The sequence below is a fragment of the Crocuta crocuta genome, unplaced genomic scaffold (genome assembly GCF_008692635.1).
Source record: "Crocuta crocuta isolate KB4526 unplaced genomic scaffold, BGI_CrCroc_1.0 scaffold218, whole genome shotgun sequence".
NCBI lineage: Eukaryota > Metazoa > Chordata > Mammalia > Carnivora > Hyaenidae > Crocuta > Crocuta crocuta.
Genome location: NW_027533170.1, coordinates 2,048,167 through 2,062,031, shown reverse-complemented (window position 1 = coordinate 2,062,031; position 13,865 = coordinate 2,048,167). Strand labels below are relative to the sequence as shown.

Genomic DNA, 13,865 nt, shown 5'->3' with positions numbered 1-13,865 from the left:
GCTTGGTAGATTGCTAGAAAGATTTTCTTCACTGGAAAAAGTAAATCAAAAGTGAGGAGAACACCTTTTTTTTCCCCATCCTTCCTGCTTTCCTGTTATGTTTTCTGATGAGGAAAAATTTGGAGCTGCTAAAACCAGCATGTGCCCATCAGGAGAATGCCTCCATCTTGGAACCCTATGACACAATTACGTGTCTTTATTATTTAAGCCACTGATTGTTGCATACTCTGTTATAGACAACCTAAAAATCATTTTATGTATTGGAATATTTAGTATAACCATCATGTTTGCATTTATTGATTAGGAAATGTATGGTTACGGTCTTTTTGTTCCTTCCTGGAATGACTATAATAGAGTTGAATAGGTTTTGTGCAACCTAATATTTCGATGAGAAGTGAAAAGGGGAACACATAGACAATTGCAATGACTCCATATACAAGGAACATTCAGGGGACCTGTAACTGGAAACTGCCATGCAAGGGCACCTGGGTGGCTCAGTCAGTTAAGCATCTGACTTTTTTTTTTTTTAATATTTATTTATTTTTGGGAGAGCGCAAGCGGGGATGGGGCAGAGAGATGGGGACAGAGGATCTGAAGAGGGCTCTGTACTGACAGGCTGACAGCAGTGAGCCCGGTGTGGGACTCAAACTCACGAACTGGGAGGTCATGACCTGAGCTGAAGTCGGCCACTCAAATGACTTAGCCACCCAGGTGTTCCAACCATACGACTCTTGATTTCAGCTCAGGTCATGATCTTAGGATCTTGAGATTGAGGCCTGTGCTCAGCCAGAGATTCTCTCTTTCGCTCCCTCTTTGGTCCTCCCCCTGAATCCCATCCATCTCTCTCTCTCTCTCAAAAAAAGAAACTGCCATGTTCATAGTATTAAACTCAATATTTTGTTCATCTTATCCCATTTCTTAGATTCACTCCTTTGTTTAGAATTACTTGTTCTAGTTCTATGAAAATTGCTGTTGTTATTTTGATAGGGATCACATTGAATGTGTAGATTGATTTAGGACATTTTAACAATATTTGTTCTTCCAACCCATGAGCATGGAATGTCTTTCCATTTCTCTGTGTACATTCATTCCTTTTTAAAATAGTTTTAATGATGGGGCACCTGGGTGGCTCAGTCGGTTGAGTGTCTGACTTTGGCTCAGGTCATGACATCATAGTTTGTGAGTTCCAGTCCCACATGGGGCTCACTGCTGTCAGTGCAGAGCCTGCTTCAGGTCCTCTGTGCCCCTCTCTCTGCTCCACCCATACCTTGCGCTTGTGCTCTCTCTCTCTCTCAAAAATAAACATAAAAAAAGAATTTGTATCTTACTTTGTAGAAAGACTTGACGACTATCAAGCTGAACCTTTATTACTTCACCTCCACCCTCTCTAGGTCTCTATTTCTACACTTACCATTTCCAAGTCCAATCCCTCCACCCTTGATTCCTTATATCATTGGTCTTTGCTCTGTTAAGAATCTTTTAAGTTGGGGCGCCTGGGTGGCTCAGTCGGTTAAGTGTCCAACTTCGGCTCAGGTCATGATCTCATGGTTTGTGGGTTCGAGCCCTACGTCGGGCTCTGTGCTGACAGCTCAGAGCCTGAAGCCTGCTTCTGATTTTGTGTCTTCCCCATTCTCTGCCCCTCGCCTGCTCACTCTCTGTTTCTCTCTGTCTCAATAATAAATAAACATTAAAAAAATTTTTTTTTTCAAGTCTTTCTATTTGTGTAAGGAGCTAACTCTTAGATGAGTCTTTCCAAAGGAAGTATCAGCAGAGGGTGTTGACACAAATGAGGTTAGCTAAGCAGTGTGGTCAGTCAGCAAGAGGTCTGGGCAGGGCACAATTGCTGACTACTTGGAGACTGCAGGGCTTGGCAGGCTTAGGAAACTGAACAGGCTTTAAAGCCTCTTTCCAAGGTAGCAATCAAGGTCAGAAAAGCAAACTAATTAGACTCTTCAGGACAGTGGTCCAGAGCTAGAGCTAGAAAGAACTTGTTACTGAGTGAAACCTAGGAAACTACTGCCCTCTTACCTACCTTAGCCCAGGTATTCTCTAGTGAGCACCTTTCCTTGTCAGAACCTTCTACATACCAAGGAAATTTAAGTACTTCTTAATCTTTAACAAACAAAAAGATTTTAGAAGAAGTATGGAAGGCAGGAAAGAAAAAAGAAAGAAGGAAAGAAGGAAAGAGAAAGAAGATACTCCATCTTCATGTATTCAAGAGCCCTCAGTACTCAGTTCAGGTTCAAGGCTTAGCTGGAGGACTGTCTCTCATGGTGGGCTAATTCTTCAGAGCCTTGTACTTTTCTTCATAGTTTTCCTCTTTCAGGACCCAGCTTGAGAATAGGACAATGAATAGATACAAAGGCCAAGACAATTTATAGATACTGCTGCCAGTCAGTGAGTCTTTACATCCTCTCATGAGTTCCTGCAGGTCACCAATGACCTAAATCCTAAATCCAATGCTCTCTTCTTGGACTTAAATATCTTTTTACACTCTGAGCAGCAAACTTTTTTTTTTCCAAGCAGCACTTCTTCTTTTTTTTTTTAATGTTTATTTTTGAGAGAGAGAGAGAGAGAGAGACAGAGCACAAGTAGGGGAGGGGCAGAGAGAAAAAGGGAGATACAGAATCCGAAGCAGGCTCCAGGCTCAGACGCGGGACTCAAACCCAGGAACTGTGAGATCATGACCTGAGCTGAAGTCGAAGGCTTAACCGACTGAGCCACCAGGCGCCCCAAGCAGCATACTTCTAAAAGCTCCTCTATGGTTCCTATATGACCTTCTCACCACCTGACTATTTTAGGGCAGTTGACCCCTGACCACTACTTGGTAGTCACTAAGCTTTAGTTCTTGTTTCTCCACTGCTTGCTGTCTTTCTCTTTTCTCCCCGGGAAACTACCTCATTTCCTGAGGGTAAGCCCTTGACATATTACCAGCTGTGTAATCATTCCTGAGTTACAATCCATCTCTCTCTTACCCTGGATGTCATATGATTACTTCAAATTCACTTTTTAATTTTATTTATTTATTTATTTATTTATTTATTTATTTTGGTGGGGGGGAGGTGGGTCACACACAGAGAGAGAAAGAGACGGAGAGAGAATCCCAAGCAGGTTCCATGCTGTCAGCACAGAGCCCAACATGGGGCTAGAGCTCACAAACTGAGAGATCATGACCTGAGCCAAAATCAAGAGTTGGTCACTTAATCAACTGAGCCACCCAGGTGCCCCTGATTACTTCAAATTCAAAAATCGGCCTTGGCCTTACCCACCTAAAAAGGCTTGTCCTGCTATTTTGTCCCCATTGTTTTACTCTATTAGTAAAATGGCATTTCCTTAGTCACCCAACTCAGTTAATCAAAAGCCTGTCTCCATTCTCACTTTTCTACAAGAAAAGGTCAAAATCTAGCCCTTCTTCTCCAGGGCTAGAGAAGAATTTCCTAAGAAGAATAGCAAGCAAACAAATGTATCATTGTAGACACCAAAGTTCATTATCTACAGTAAAAAGTTAGAAACATGTAAAAATATCATCCTATATACTTTTTAAATTTCATTTTTTAAAACACAAACTTGCTGAGATTTTTATTTCAGAAATATATGCAGCAAAAGTGACCTTTTCATGTATAGCGAAAAGGCACTTCTTTTATCTACCTCGAGTTTTCGATAATCAAAAAGCCAAAGACCCTATTTACTGAAAATCCATTATTAATTCAGACAGACGTGCTTTAATTAAAGTACTATTTACAACTGGGAGCTCACTCACTCTCTATGAATTCTTTTGATCCAAGAACTATAATCAAAAGCCTCTGCACTGAGAATATGGCAGTTTTTCCAGAACACAGGGAAAGAAAAGTACAGTAGTCATTTGAAACTTTAGCAATTTCAGATACAGAAATAAGGGTTTGTAGGAAGCTGTTTACTGAATTTTCTTCTTAAAAAGGTTCTCTGTTTCTTTCCTCTGCTATAAAGAAAAGTAAAAATCAGCAGGTGAAATATATTCCTCATCTCTGCTTTCTTCTATTTGTTCTGCCAGAGATCTGCCAGAGTTCTGCCAGATGCTTTTCTGTGGAATTAATTTTCTACCTGGTGTCTATAATTCTTTTATTTTTCCCCTAAATGCTACTGGCAGCAATTGTACCATGTTAGACTTATACAGAGAGCACTTTTCAGGAATGGTATTCTTTTTGGCTTTTTTCCTATCTGATGTTCTCTCTGCTAATTCACATGCTAAAATTTTCCGAAGATTCATGGGGGTTGGCACTCTTGTGTGGTTGGAGTGTAAGTTATTGTATATTAACATTGGGACTCAAAGTGACAGAAATAGAATTAAAACTCAACCCCACTTAAGGAAAAAAATAAAGCAGGCAGGGAAGATTTGGGAATCACATAATTGGGCAAGAAAGGCATGACACTGGACTGGACCAAGAGTTCAAGTGAGGTTGTCATGACGTCCTCAGAGTTCCTACCAAAAATAGCACTTAGCTGGTGTGCCTGGGTGACTCGGTTGGTTAAGCGTTTGACTTCAGCTCAGATTGGTTTATGGGTTTGAGCCCTGTGTAAGGCTTTGTGCTGACAGCTCAGAGCCTGGAGCCTGCTTTGGATTCTGTGTCTCCCTTTCTCTCTGACCCCCTCCCTCTCTTTCTCAAAAATAAGTAAACATAAATTTTAAAAAACTTTTTAAATAAAAAAACCCCAGAACTTAGCTCTACTGTTCTTTGTTCTTCCCTAAAACACTCAGTCATCATGTATGCTCAGGGATTCTGGTTCTTTCTTTAAACAATGCAAGAGGGGCACCTGGGTGGCTCAGTTGGTTAAGCATCCGACTTCGGCTCAGGTCATGATCTCATGGTTCATGGGTTTGAGCCCCGTGTCGGGCTCTGTGCTGACAGCCAGCTCAGAGCCTGGAGCCTGTTTCAGATTCTTTGTCTCCCTCTCTCTCTGATCCTCCCCTGCTCATGCTGTCTCTCTCTCTCTCTCTCTCTCTCTCTCAGAAATAAATAAAACATTTTAAAAAATTAAAAACTATGCAAGAGCTCTCTGCTACCTGCAGTGGAAAGACCCCAGAGAAGGATTTTGACCCACCCAGCCGGGGTCCGTTCCTAAGTCAACTACAATGGCCAGGTAACCCAAGGTGAGCAGTACTGCCCAGCAATTAAGGGCACGCAGTCTGGTAGGATTTTGTTGATTTCTGTAACCTATTTCCAGTGTATTCTCCGACACTTGCCAGGCTCATAATCCTGTTTTCCTGAGAACTACCACTACCAACCCCCACTTCAGGGTAGGGCCCAGGAGTGTAAGCATTGACCAGAGAGAGGCAATTTAGGTTGTGTTCCTTTCATCCATTTCTCTCTAGTACCTATTTCTATTTCCCTAGGCAGAAGGAGGACAGCAGGATGGTAAAAATCAGGGTACACACAGTCCAATTCTTTCTAAATTTGGGATTATGTTTGAGAGTTCTTATGATGTGTCTGGGAGAACCACACTAGGCATCAGCAAATTTTTGGACTTGTGCACTTGGCCATCACTTTTTCTGGTTTCTCTCATGAGGTTGTTTTTCCTCATGTGGTTGTTACTGACAAAGTTGTGCTGTTTTTAAAAACATTTGGGGGGGGGCACTTGGGTGGCTCAGATGGTTGAGCGTCAACTCTTGATTTCAGAGTACTTTTTAGGAAGGGGAAGAGAAAATGTTTGGGGAAGATGGTTCTTCCTAATAGAGAAATCACTGAAGTGACTGACTTAGAGAAGTCATCTCATCTCCCCTGTCTCTTCTTACCTTGTCGGCGAGGAGGGAAGTGGTAGACTCTGACTGTAGTCACTTTGGGACTCAGGGGTCTTTGGAAAATACTTACACAGCCTTTGCAGCCCAAGAAATCTGAGTTCAAACCTTTGGGTGGTATGATCCAAATCAAATACAATCTTGGGCAATATATAGTTTCTTTTTAAGTTTAGGTTTCTTCACTTGTAATACAGAAATATGACCTTTATAGAGTTTGGTGAGATTTTTTAATTTTCATTTTTAAAGTATGTTTGTGCATTGGAGCCCCAAGTTGGGCTCTGTGCTGACAGTGCAGAACCTGCTTGGGATTTCCTCTCTGCCTCTCTTCTCGCTGCTCCTCCCTTGCTCATGCTCATGTGTCCGAGCATGTGCACTTTCTCTCTCTCAAGATAAATAAATTTACCTATATATATATATATTATTATTTTGTTAGATATTGGTGGATGATGTATGACTCAGCTTCACTCATCTTTATGCAGAAATAGCCTCACTTATATTGTATAATTAAAGGGGCCACTTACGTGGTTCTTACTGAGACACAGATTGCTTCAAGGGCACTTAGCTACGTTGTCTGAGGAAAAGAGGCTGGTAGTTTCTTTTGCTGGAAAATTTTATGTTCTACCTCATTAGTTATTCCATAACACATACATGGTTGAGTGCAACCACGGTTCCTGATAAGTTTGTTTTCCCCTCCGCATGCAACTTCAGTTTTCTTTGCTCAGAGAATATTTCAATATTTTGTAATTATTCCTTGCCATGCTTGAGAAACATTCCCAACATTTCTGTTCATTAATTTACCTTCCTTACCTCTTCTCACCCTTCTAGATAGAAGGAAGTGGTATGCTCTGAAGATTTCCAAATCTTACTCCCCATTCTTTCTTCTTTTTTTAAGGCCATTTTTTAAAAAGTTTATTTTGGGGCACATGGGTGGCTCAGTTGGTTGAGGGTCTGACTTCGGCTCAGGATCTCATGGTCGTGGGTTCAAGCCCCGCATTGGGCTCTGTGCTGACAGCTAGCTCAGAGCCTGGAGCCTGCTTTGGATTCTTTGTCTCCCGCTCTCTCTCTGACCCTCCCCTGCTCATGCTGCCTCTTTCTCTCTCTCTCTCTCTCTCTCAGAAACAAATAAAACATTAAAAAATTTAAAAAATAAAAGTTTATTTATTTTGAGAGAGAGAGTGAGTGTGTGCAGGAAGAGGGAGAGAGAAGAGGGTTTTTTTTCCAGGCTATTTTTAAGAGAAGTTTTAATTTCTCAGAAAAATTAAGAGGAAGGAACAGAGATGTCCCAAATAGCCCTGCTCTCACATGCGTAGCTTCTTCATTACCAACATCCTCCTCCAGTGATACAGATTTTTAAATGTCTGTTTAATTTTGAAAGAGAGAGCAAGCAGGGAGAGAAAGAGAGGGAGACAGAGGCCCCAAAGCAGGCTCTGTGCTGACGGCAGAGAACTGGGGCTTGAACTCATGAACCACGAGATCATGACTAGAGCCGAAGTCGGATGCTTGACTGACTGAGCTGTCCAGACACTCCCAGTGATAAACTTTTTTTTTACAACCAATAAAACTACAGTGATGCATCATAATCACCCAAAGTTCATAGATTAGGGTTCACTCTTGATGGTATACATTCTGTAGGTTTGGACATGTATCCATCTTGATAGTATCATCCAGAATATTTTTAAAGCCTTTTGGAAAAAATCTCTGTGCACCACCAGTTCATCCCCCACCCTTGATCCCAGACAATCACTGATCTTTTCATTGCCTTCCTAGTTTTGCTTTTTTCAGAATTTCATTAAGTTGGAATGATACAATGTGTAGCCTTTTCAGACTAGCTTCTCTTACTTAGTAATATACATTTAAGATGCCTCCATGACTTATCATGGCTGAATAACTCATTTCTTTTTAGCACTGGCTAACGTTCCAGTGTTTGGATGTGCCACAATTTACTTACCCATTTATCTCCTAAAGTACATCGTGGTTGCTTCCATGGTGGGCAATTATAAATAACATTGTTATAAACATCTGTGTGCAGGATTTTGTGTAGACATTCAGGTTCAACTCCTTTGGGTAAATACCAAGGAGCCTGACTGCTGGGTCATATGGTAAGAGTTTATTTAGTTTGTAAGAAAGCACCAAACTAATTTCCAATATGACTGTACCATTTTGCAGTCCCACTAGGAATGAGGGAGAGTTCCTGTTGCTCCATATCCTCACCAGCATTTGCTATTATCAGTGTTTCAGATTGTAGCTGTTCTAATAGATGTATAATAATATCGCAAGTTTCTTGTTTTCTTATTGTTGAGTTTCAGTAACGGTCTTTTATCAGCTATGTATTTTTTGCATCTATTTTCCTCCCCGTGTATGATTTGTCTTCTCATTCTCTTGACGTGTCTTTCACAGAGCAAAAGTTTTTATTTTAATGAAGTTCACCTTATCCATTGTTTCTTTCATGGATCATGCCCATGGTGTTATATTTAAGAAGTCAACATCAAACCCAAGCACCTCTAGGCTTCTCGTATGTTATCTAGGAACTTCATAGTTTTGTGTTTTGCACTTAGGTCTGTGATCCATTTTTGAGTTACTTTTTGTGAAGGATATTTAAGGTCTGTGTCTAGATTAATTTTTGTACATCGTTGTTTTTTTTTGCATTTGTTGCAAAGACTATCTTTGCCCCATTGTATTGCCTTTATTCCTTTGTCAAAGAGCTGTTGACTGTATTTATGTGGGTCTATTTCTGGGTTCTTTATTCTGTCTCTTTGATTTGTTTGTCTATTCTGTTGCCAATACCACATTGTCTTGATTGCTGTAGCTTTATAGTAATCTTTAAAATTGGTTACTGTCAGCCCTCCAACGTTGTTCTTCTTCAATATTGTGTTTGCTGGTTGTGGGTCTTTTTCATCTCTATAAAACTTTAGAATCAATTTGTCAGTATCCACAAAATAACTTGCTGGGATTTTCATTGGGATAGTCCCTTTTCTTCATCACTTTTCCAGAGTCTATTCCCTCAAGTTGCTCCTGCCTAAACAAAGCTCCCTGCTGCTGTCTCCCATATGGCCTCTCCTTTCTATACGGCCCCCCCTTTTTTTTTCAAACAAAAGCTCGTACATATTTATTACAAAACCAACCTGTTAGTGCAGAAGCATTAAACAATAAAGAAGCATTCCCCCAATAAAACATGTCTAGCTGTCCAGATGGTAGTGATATTTTCAGTGATATAGTAAGATGTAAATGATCTTGAAACAGCATAAGTGAGCGTCATCTCATGTGACTCCTTAGAGTCCCAAATTAGTCTTCTCCAACGTCTCCTCTTTGAGCTATACCTGATTGTACTACCAGTTTTCATCCAAATCCATTGGGAAATGGGACAATTACATTTTTTTTCTTGGCCAAGAATTGTTTGATCTTCAGTCTTGTGAGAAGACACAGCAAAGAACAGTCAAGGGTACACACCACAATGGCAGAGAAACGGAGAGAGAGCAAAATCACATCTCTCAACTTCTACTTCCCTCTGAAGAAAAGCCCCAATAGTCATGAGGACAATCACAGTCTGATTAAAGCCACAACTGATGTTATGTGACTTACTGGTAATTCCAAGATTTTCCTAGAACTATTTGCCTTTAACCAGGTGAGTATCTACCTAATTGCATGAGTATCAGGAGTCTTTTGGTTGGAGATGTTTATTTTACCTTTCAACAAAGCATGGTGTTTATAGTTTGAGAGTGAGTCAATGTAAGGTCAGCTTTTCTTCCATCTTTAGGAAGGGGAAGAGAAAACTGTTTGGGGAAGATGACTCTTCGTACTAGAAAAATCACTGAAATAATTGACTTAGAGAAGTCATCTCACCTCCCCTGTCTCTTCTTACATTGTCAGCTAGGAGGGAAGTGGTAGACTCTGACTGTAGTCACTTTGGGACTCAGGGGTCTTTGGAAAACACTTACACAGCCTTTGCAGCCCATGAAATCTGAGTTCAAATCTTTGGGAGGTGATATGATCCAAATCGAATACGATCTTGGGCAATATGTAGTTTCTTTTTAAGTTTAGGTTTCTTCACTTGTAATATAGAAATATGACCTTTATAGAGTTTGGTGAGATTTTTTAATTTTCATTTTTAAAGTATGTTTGTGCATTGGAGCCCCAAGTTGGGCTCTGTGCTGACAGTGCAGAACCTGCTTGGGATTTCCTCTCTGCCTCTCTTCTCGCTGCTCCTCCCTTGCTCATGCTCATGTGTTTGTTGAGATTTAAAAAATTTTTATTTTTAGAGTAGGCTTTCATGCCCAGCATGGAGCCCAACATGGAGCTTGAACTCATGACCCTGAGATTAAGACCTGAGCTGAGATCAAGAGTCAGACATTTAAACAACTGAGCCACCCAGGTGTCTTGAGAGTTTGTTGAGATTTAAATGAAATAAAACATACCTATGACAGTGTAGAGTGGGTGTTTAATAAATAGTAGCTTCTTATAAATAATTGCCCTTTAAATGCTTATGGGTGGAGAACTCTTCAGCTGAGCTAGTGAGCATAAGCCAAGAGTATTTAATGGCAATCTCCAAATTTTAGAGGTGTTATAATTAATTTTTCTATAGTAACACTATTATAAATGATGATTAGGGTCCTATTTCATTGCTCAAATACCTAAATAACCTGTAGTATCCCGGATAGACTCTGCTATAGCAAGGTTGCATTATCAGTTCAGGCAGGTTCCTGGAGTAGTCAGTATCTTAGATGCACCAGAGACCCTCAAATCATTGTGATGAAATAGTAAGTTCAAAATGCTTGTGTGAAATTCCAGCAACACAGTTCCCCTAATTCAGCCTTAGATATAGGATGTGGGACTCTGTTTACTTCCAACCTCCTTCATCAATTGAGTGTTGGCAGTGGGGACAGAGCCCCAGTTGGTAGCTTCCATGGCACAGGCATTAGGAAGGTAGGAAGTTATATTAAGGAATTTAGGATGAGGGTGGCAAGGAGAAGGGTAATGACAAGAATTTCAGGAAATCAGGCATGATTCCTTCTCAGTCTTAGCTGGCTTCATACGTATTCCTTTTTTGCCTCCAAGATCTCAGAGATTAGCCTGTTGCTGTTTACACTGTCACCACCCACGGAGGCTAAATAAATTCTTCCCACCCCTTTAAGACTAGAACTTCTCCTGCATTGTTCAATGGCTAGGTACACTTAACTCTGCCTTTGTAGAGTGAAAGCAGCCATAGATAATACCTAAATGACTATGTATGGCTGCATCCCAATAAAACTTTATTTAAGGACATGTGAAATTCATCTAATTTTCATGTGTCATTAAATATTCTTAAGTTAAAATTTTTTTAATGTTTATTTTTTTTTTTGAGGGAGAGAGACAGAGTACAAGAGGGAGAGGGGGAACAGAAAGAGAGAGAGAGAGAGAGAGAGAGAGAGATACACAGAATCAGAAGCAGGATCCAGATTCTGAGCTTTCAGCACAGAGCCTGATGCGGGGCTCAAACTCACAAACCATGAGATCATGACCTGAGCCGAAGTCAGACACTTATCCAACTGAGCAACCAGGTGCCCCAAATATTATTCTTCAATTGACTTTTTTTATATTTAAAAATGTAAAAAGCATTCTTGGCTCAGGGTTGTATAACACCAGACAGTAGGCCAGAGTTTCAGTAGAAGAAAAAAGATAAACGACAAGCATTTTGTTGTTTCACTGAAACAGTTCATCTGCTTTCTATCAAAGACAGGTTGTGTAATGGGCAATTTAATAAAGTAGTAGAAGTATTTCTGATGAATAAGAAGCTTTTTCACTTGGTATTGTAGGGCCATAGTTTTAGATAGACTAGAATGTCCTCAGAACTTTGGTGGCAATCTTAAGCATCCCTAGAAAGTTTGATTTGTGCTGGGGTTTGACACTATTTGGAAAACCTTAGAAAGAGTAAGACTATGTCATAAGGTTAGGTTTATTTAATGATAGTAATAATAGTAATAATGGCTAACATGTATTGAATTTTATGCACCAAACACTGTTCTCACTTAATCCTCATGATAATTAAATGAAGAAAGTCTACTTTTATCTCCTGTTTATAGATAAAGAAAGTAAAGCACAGAGAGATTAAATAACCTAAGTGAGTGGCAAGGCCAGAATTCAGACTCAGGGAGTCTAATTGAAGGCTGAAGGAATTTAATAAAAAGTAACAGATGTAATGAGTTGCAGGAATGAAAATGTTGGCTGATTAAACTTGCTGATTTTACAGATGAGGAAAATGCGTCTGAAAGTTAACAAAACTTTTCCAGGGTCATATAGCCAATGTGAAATTAGGACTAGATTTTAGATTTCCTAACTCCTAGGTCACTTAATTTCTTTTATTCTGCTATACTGCATGCCCTAGAAAAGGAAAAACTGGGCAGGACAGAATGAGTAAACATGCTGGGCCAGATATACAATTTATGTGGGACACAGAAAACTCCATTTAGAGTCTAAAATATAATAGTAACTTAAAGCCACTCTGAATATTTTAAATTAATCAAAATACAGATCAGGTTGTAAGTATGTCAGACCTCAATAAAATAGTTTTTTTGAAAAAAAAACAAATTAAGTTTTAAGTCTCTTATTTTTGTAAAGAGACTGGGATAAATAATGGAATTAATCTACATCTTTCAAATTGAAAAAGGGAGATGGCTCTAAAACCTGCTTTTTAAGTAACTTTCTGTTGCAAAATAAACTAAATGTACACATTGCAAAACATGTTGGCAAAGCATAAATAAAATTAATGCTCCTCCCGTCCCAGTATTAGTATGAAAGTGTTTTTTTTACCCCAGAAAAAGGATATAAAAATCAATTTAGCAGTTTTTTTAAAGAAACTACTCCTTTTAGGTGGAGACTTCTTATCTACATTGACTCGTTTAACATTTACTCAACGCCTGCATTGGAGCCGGCACTGCGTCCCACACTCCGAATACAGAGGCGAACCGGACATTCTGTACTTAAGAGGCTTAAATATACGGAAGGAGACATATAAGCTGACCTTTATCAATAATAACACACAGCGGGGCGCCTGGGTGGCTTAGTCGGTTAAGCGTCCGACTTTCGCTTTCATGATCTCGCGGTTCGTGGGTTCGAGCCCCGCGTCGGGCTCTGCGCTGACTGCCGGCTCAGAGCCTGGAGCCTGTTTCAGAGTCTGCCATTCCCTCTCGGTCTGACCCTCCCCTTCTCACGCTCGCTCTCTCTCTCTCTCTCTCTCTCTCCCCCTCAGAAATAAATAAATAAATAAATAATAATAACACACAGCTTGTGTCAAAATACACTGAGTATCTAGCAGTTCCAACTGTGACACTAGTCATTTTGGAATCCTTAGGTTTTTCCCAAACAAACGCTCAACGGAGGGCTGCTGCAGTATTATTATCAACACCAGTTCGAAAAGTATGTTAAGGAAAACATAGGTGAAAACGCTTCATTTGAACACTTGTCGAGAATTTAAGTCTTTCAAAATAACCCTGTTTGGCGCGCTGGAAATGCAAGTAGGGATAGAAAAACCATACGCTGGGAAAGAGACGCTAGACTGGTCACATTTACTTAGAGTCTACACGCCCCGCCTTCAAGGAGCGGTGCCTGTTGGGACTTGTAGTTTCTACCAGGAAGGAGGACACTGCAACTCCATTTACAATGCACTTTTCCCTTTCAAGCTTTCTGGCCCGACAGATTAAGTCCTAACCTAAGGCAACATTTGACAACTCTTACCTCATTCTGGGCTCACTGGGTTTCTGCTAGGCTCCTTATTTAGGAACAGCTCTTAGACCCACTCACCAGCCTCAACGAGATTGGCTTGTCCTCACCGGTGGGCGGGGCCCTACGTGGACTGGAGCTCGGGATTGGTCAGCATTTGACTAGACGAGGCATTTTCGTAGCCACTTGCTGATTTGTAAACTGTGGTAAAAAAAAAAAAAGCATCCTTTACCGCAGTACCTACCCTCATCCCGGGAAGTCTCGCGATATTTCGGCTGCAGGGTCCTAGCGACGCGTAGTGAGCGGCAAAGGCCAGTGGGGGTGACGGGCACCGGAGCCGGGAAGGGACAGGTCAGGGGGAGAAGGCGAGCGCGTGCTGCCTGCGCCACTGGGATCCGTC

General features: G+C 40.6%; 1 protein-coding gene across 1 annotated transcript in view; it reads right to left on the bottom strand.

The window, feature by feature from the left end:
- Positions 1–13,534, bottom strand: part of DTWD2 (DTW motif tRNA-uridine aminocarboxypropyltransferase 2) — a 167,065-nt gene extending 153,531 nt beyond the window's left edge. Inside the window, exon 1 of the mRNA XM_077746283.1 lies at positions 13,481–13,534. Within this exon, the coding sequence (XP_077602409.1) occupies positions 13,481–13,485 (5 nt within the window). The 5' untranslated portion in view covers positions 13,486–13,534. The remainder of the gene's footprint in view (positions 1–13,480) is intronic.
- Positions 13,535–13,865: the final 331 nt, after the last annotated feature.